Genomic DNA, 6,000 nt, shown 5'->3' with positions numbered 1-6,000 from the left:
CGCTCCCAGCGGGACCTGCCCGGGGCTGCTGCCGGCGTGAGGCGGCGGGGTCGCTCCCCGCGCTGCGCTGTCCCGTCCCGCCCCGGCTGCTGAGGTGAGCGGGGACCGTGGGCGTCCGCCTGCCGGCGGCTCTCGTCACCCGGAGACGGGTGTCCCCATATCGTGCTTCCATCAGCCCGGCGGGGGCGTATAAAGGCAGCGGGCGCGGCGAGGCGGGCAGAGCGCGGCGCTGCCCCCGCCGCCGCCGGCCCCATGCAGCCCGCCATGATGATGTTCTCCAGCAAGTACTGGGCGCGCCGGGGCTTCTCCCTGGACTCGGCCCTGCCGGAGGAGCGGCCCGCCGCCGGCAGCCTCACCGTAAGTGCCGGGACGGGCAGGGCGGGCCGCCGCGGGGCCGGGTTCCGCCGCGGGGTCGCGTTCCGCCGGGGCCGCTGCTGGGCAGCCGTGCGTGCCCCTCGCTTCACGGACAGGTCAGCGGTCTCTCGGCAGCTGCAGGGGCCCGTGAAACTAACTTTGCTGTCGAATCGGGCCCCGTTCAAAACGTTGCCTTAAAAGTGTCATAAGTAACAGAAAAAGTTTTATAAGCAATAGAAACCTTACTGCAGAAATGTATTTTATTGCTGTAGTGGAATAATAGAAAAAAGCATCGGGTCCAGCTCAGATGGTTTTAAATGCTTGGATTTTTGAAAGCCCTTGGTTAGTCCAGCGGGCTGTACACATCAGCAGGGACTGCCTTTTCAGGGCGCTCGTAAGGCGCTCAGCACGATCTGTAAAGCATTTTTGGCAAGACGCAAATGCCGTGCACCCACGCTGCGTTGGTGCCGGTGGATTTGCTGCTGTGTTCCGGCTTCTGCCGACGGGCAGGGGTGCAAGGACACGTGGGGACGCCGTGCCAGGGCACTGTGTGAGATGGAACCACCGTGTCAGGAGATGGAAAGGGTTCTCTGCAAGGTGATGACATGGGTGCAGCAGGTGCTTGGGTGGTTTCAAGCATGGGACAAACTTCTGTATGCTAACAGGTAAACGTATGTGTGATTAAATAAAGCAACCTGCTCTGAATACATGAAATATTTAGGATTATAAAGACTGAGACTCCAATAAAATTTTGCAACAGATGAAGATTTTTATCACTTGGGTAAAACCAGCAGAATACAGGGGTTTGTACCAGTTTAAAATTGGCCTACGCTCCATAGTAAAATGTGAAATATCCCTATTTCTACATGTTCAGCTTCTATTAAAATCATTGAATTAAAAGGAATAAATCTGTTTTGCTATATTTATGTTTGAGTTACTTTCTTCACTGAGTTGTACTGTAAATGACTTCTTTTCCTGAGGACTTCCACTTGCTCCGGATAATTAATTTTCATTAGGAAAGTTGGTCTGCTAGGCATTGTTTAATTGTGAAGTGTACTAAAAGTGTACTAATGAACATGGCTAATAAAATTCAAGTTCATCCTCTTCTACTGGGCTCATAACAAATAGGTGTTCATTTTAGTTTTCAAATTCTTGAGAGGGTCTTGCAGTCATCACTTTGGGTAATGCTCTCTTGAGAGTATTAGGGAACCTGTGACGGGCTTGGAAAGTGCTGAGTGCCTTTGTTTTCCAGAGGAACTGACAGTATTGGGGTTCTGGAAAAACCACAGATGCTGTAAAAGCAGCACCTCTGCCACTTCATCTGGAGGTTGTGTGCTTGATATATGTGAAAAGAATTTATCCAAATCCTAGATATTACTGAAGTTAAAACAAAAATGATCTTCCCCATAAAGTATCCCTGGGCAACCTTCCTATTATATCAGGTAGGAGTAGACTCATATAAGTTCAATTGCCAAAAAATAAACATGTGTGAAACCATTCATATATCATTCTGCAGACAAATTGGCTTTCCAGATTGTTTCCTTGTGCTCTATTAAATGGTGAGAAAAGACCACAGGGACTTAGCATGTCCTGTGGCTGACTTAATGTGCCATTAAATGTGGCTGATTTCACCTGTGCCATGTAAAGAGTGTTAAAGATCTGTTTAAAAAGCTGAATTTTCTGGTTATTTTCTGTAAGCTGCTTTAGAATTTACCAAAATAGAGTTTAATCCATTTGAAACATTGAAATAGTACATGTTTTTAATGTATATCTGCACATTTTTTATGGATTATAACAAAGCAGTTAGCATCTCACTGGAGACTTAATTTCTTCAGGAGTAACAGCCTAAGTATTGGAAAATGCAGGGTGCTTTTTGAAAATCATGGTCAATGTTATAAAAATTGTCTATAAAGTCTGTACTGTTGGAATTTCAACAAGATTTAAGCTGATAAAATAACATTTTTGGGAAAATGATGACTGAAATTTTGCTTAAAACAGTCTTGGACTCACAAATTCTAAGAATGTAAGAGTGGCCAAGGATGTTGCAATTTTCTGTATTTTTTGAGTTCCTCAGCTAACTCATCCTCTGTGGGGTGTGAAGTTTTTCACAATGAGAACAATCAGCCATTGGAATAATCTCTTGAGAGAAGCAATGGATTCCCCAGCACTGGACAGTTATAAGATGTGGTGTGGCAAGGGTCATCTTGACTAGACCATGCTTTTGCCAAGAAAAATTGGACCAGATAATCCTTGAGGTCCCTTCCAACCTGGTAGTCTGTGTTGCAGTCTAAGCATTTCTGTTATCGTTTGTATAATCAGCAGAGGTTTTCTTTTCTCGGGTTGAATTGCATTACATGATAACATTAATTGTACTATGACAGAGAACGTAAAATTTTGGCTTTAAATGTAACAATGGTCAATACAAAAATACAGACCAGTGCACATCTTCATAAATTGACTGGTACATGTTAGGATAGCATCCCTGTAATTTTGCAGCAATGTTCAGGTTTCAATAACTGATCTGCAGGCTTTGCCAGTAATTCAGACTGTCCCCATTTGCTTCACATTTACTTCTAATGATAGCACTGTCCAAATAATGCCATCATATATGCATCCCATTTATGCTTTTTCTTAGGCTTTTTAAAAATTTTTTGTGTGGCCTCTTATACAATCTTCTCTAGCAGCTGCCTTTAACCTGTGATTCTGATTTCAAGTAAACACACAACCTTTTCTTTCAAATGAAGCCGGGATGAGTTCTGTTCGGCTATTTTCAAACAAAAATTTCTCTTGTGGGAAATTTCTCTTGCCTATTTTCATCTGAGATGACCGTGTTTTTTATCTGTTTGTAGCTAAACAGATCGAGTTCCGGGAAAAATGAGGAGAAGAAAGGGAATAAGGGAAATGGGAAAGGTGAATCTGCATCTGAAGGTGGAAAGACAGCTGTGGTGTTTTCCTTGAAAAATGAAGTTGGTGGATTGGTGAAAGCTCTCAGACTCTTCCAGGTAACGCTCACAAATCATTTATGCTGGCTAGACTGAGGACAGCTACTGAGGTCAGGCTCTTTGTTGATATCAATCTAATGGACCGTGGCAGGAGGAATAGAGTGCAGATACACTCGCTCTGCAGAACTGAATAAAAGTAACTTAAAATTTTATGGATCATTGAACAAAGCATTTTGGGCTTGTGAAGGATTTTCTGAAATAAAATTTGACAGTGATGCTGATTTTCACGTGGTTCACTTTAGGTTTCTGACGTGATTCTCAGCACTGTAAATTAGATTTGAAATTGTCTGTGCAGGCCACAATGAAAGGAGACACTTTCAGAGAGCAGTTTGGAATCTAATACAATCAGGTGATGCTGGTGGCAGCCTTGCTTGGTCTTGAAATTAGAGAGACCTTTAAGTGTTTGCAGGGTCAGGGTTTTATGTGTCTAACTGGGATGCAAATTGTGGGGTATTGGTTCCCACATACATCTCCATGCAATCAGTGCTTGTCAGTCAGGCTCCTGGTCAGAAAGCTTGGAGGTGTGTCTGAGCATGATAAAAGTCTTAAGTTGTTCAGTCTGTGCAGTGGAGAGAAAGTTAGGAGGTGGCTTGGAGCCTGCCTCTCAGACCAAACCATCAGAGGCATGTAAGTGTGGGACCACTGGGTGCTACCAGCCCTCACTCACAGAGGCTGGCTCTGGGGACAGATTCCCAAGGCTGGTGTAGGCTAGACACGTAGATTCTCCAGCCAAGAAAAAGAGGTGAGTCTGACCCACAGGAGGGAGCCTGCCAGGAAGCAGGGTGTTTGACAAAAAGAGGGGAAACCTAAGTGAGTGAACAGAAGTTGCAGTAGGAGTTGTGTTTTCAATGCAGCTGTTCTCTAAGGGTCAAGTGTCCGGTGCAGCTCTGGCTAAAATGCTGGTATGGGTTCATAGCTGAAATTCTGGATTTAAGCATCTGCTTAAACCCCTTCCTGGGAATAAGCATAGAATGTACTCTGGAAGATGTGGCAGGGATCTCCACCCCCATCCATGTAGTCACTTAACGATTTCAGTATTGCAGGAGGGAGTGCAGGGTTTTGTTCTCAACTTAACTTAGGGAAAACAAAATTGGATTTGTTATGTGATTGGATTGCTCCACTGCATACACATTTATGGAACATGCTAGTGAAAGAACTATGTCTGTATATCCAGAAGTGTAAAAACAGACACTGCTGGTTAGCTCTGCCAGAGGACACCTCCACCTGCAATGGACATTTATGTAAAATACAGCAGGCATTTGGAAATACAGACATGAATTTCTTCCAATTTGGATAGTCAACAAATGTTTTATTGGCTTCACTGAGTAAATGCAAGAATAGTTGTGGAAAGTAACGCATAGTTTCTGTCTAGCAAGGAAAAGGAAAAATCAGAGTCTGTAGGAGGTCAGTCACGTTAAGAACAGCCATCTAATCCAACCTCCTGTTTTGAAGCAAGGCTGTCACTCTAGATCAGGTCAGCCATGGCACATTATGGTTATCTGTCTCTGCATGATACCCTTGGCAGACCAGTAGTTGTGGTGGGAGAGAGATCCCATAGGAAAATTTTCATGCTAGAAGCATTTACTCTGTGATGTTTGTTGCATGATTTGTGTTTGATGGGGACATTGAAATTGAGTTAATTTTAATTATATTGCTATTAACACTTCCTGTTATTGATAATTGCATAGTAGATAGGTGAGGATTGATATGTGTCTATTCTCATAAAAATATTTTCTTCCTCATGGAGTAAGGTACATCAAGTAGTATGTTTAATAACATCTTTTTAAAGAAGCACACTCAATTGTATTTAAATTAACATTATTATGATGCAAATTTCCAATTAAAATTGCATTAGAATTTAATATTTATAGCAAAGATAAATAAAAATTTGCATTAAATTTAAAAAAGTGTTATACTGTCCTCTGTAAGAGATTGTTTTTGTGGACAAAATGAAGTTGTTACTTTGTTTTCTTCATTAAAAATAATAATTTTATTTTTACTTTCCAAGTAAGTTTTTTTTTTGTCATTGATATTTATTATGTGTCACTAACTAATCCTGTAAATAGAAAAAGGGAGTACTTTCAATAAAAAGGCCTTTTAATAACTGGAAAAACTTTCCTGAGGAATGTGCCACCAGTATTGCTCTTTGTATATCTGTAGTTCATCTGCTGTTTCATCTTTCCACAGGAAAAACACGTGAGTATGGTTCATATTGAATCACGAAAATCAAAGAGAAGGAATTCAGAGGTGGAAATTTTTGTGGACTGTGACTGCAGTAAGAAAGAATTTAATGAACTGATCCAGTTGCTCAAGTTTCAAACTAATATCGTATCTCTCAATCCACCGGAAAACATCTGGACTGATGAAGAAGGCAAGGCTGTTTGTGTATCACTTGGTTTAGACACTGACAGATGTTTTGCACAGGTATCTCCATGATCTTACTCTCCAGTGCATTCAATGTGCATTCTGTCTCCTACAGATCTCGATTGTGTCCCTTGGTTCCCCAGGAAGATCTCTGAGTTAGACAAATGCTCTCAGAGAGTTTTGATGTATGGATCTGAGCTGGATGCTGATCACCCCGTAAGTGTAACACAAAATTGCCTGTAGATGATTTGTCGGGTTATTTGCCAGTCCAGTAAAAAGC

General features: G+C 42.4%; 1 protein-coding gene across 1 annotated transcript in view; it reads left to right on the top strand.

The window, feature by feature from the left end:
* TPH2 (tryptophan hydroxylase 2) overlaps positions 1-6,000 on the top strand; it is a 50,416-nt gene continuing 44,416 nt past the window's right edge. Inside the window, exons 1-4 of the mRNA XM_071423414.1 lie at positions 1-357; positions 3,204-3,356; positions 5,544-5,727; positions 5,836-5,936. Coding sequence (XP_071279515.1) covers positions 253-357; positions 3,204-3,356; positions 5,544-5,727; positions 5,836-5,936 — 543 coding nt within the window. The 5' untranslated portion in view covers positions 1-252. The remainder of the gene's footprint in view (positions 358-3,203; positions 3,357-5,543; positions 5,728-5,835; positions 5,937-6,000) is intronic.

Source organism: Agelaius tricolor, unplaced genomic scaffold (genome assembly GCF_023055355.1).
Source record: "Agelaius tricolor isolate 1412-34295 unplaced genomic scaffold, bAgeTri1.0.p SCAF_3, whole genome shotgun sequence".
Classification (NCBI taxonomy): Eukaryota; Metazoa; Chordata; class Aves; order Passeriformes; family Icteridae; genus Agelaius; species Agelaius tricolor.
This window is presented reverse-complemented; position numbering and strand designations above follow the sequence as displayed.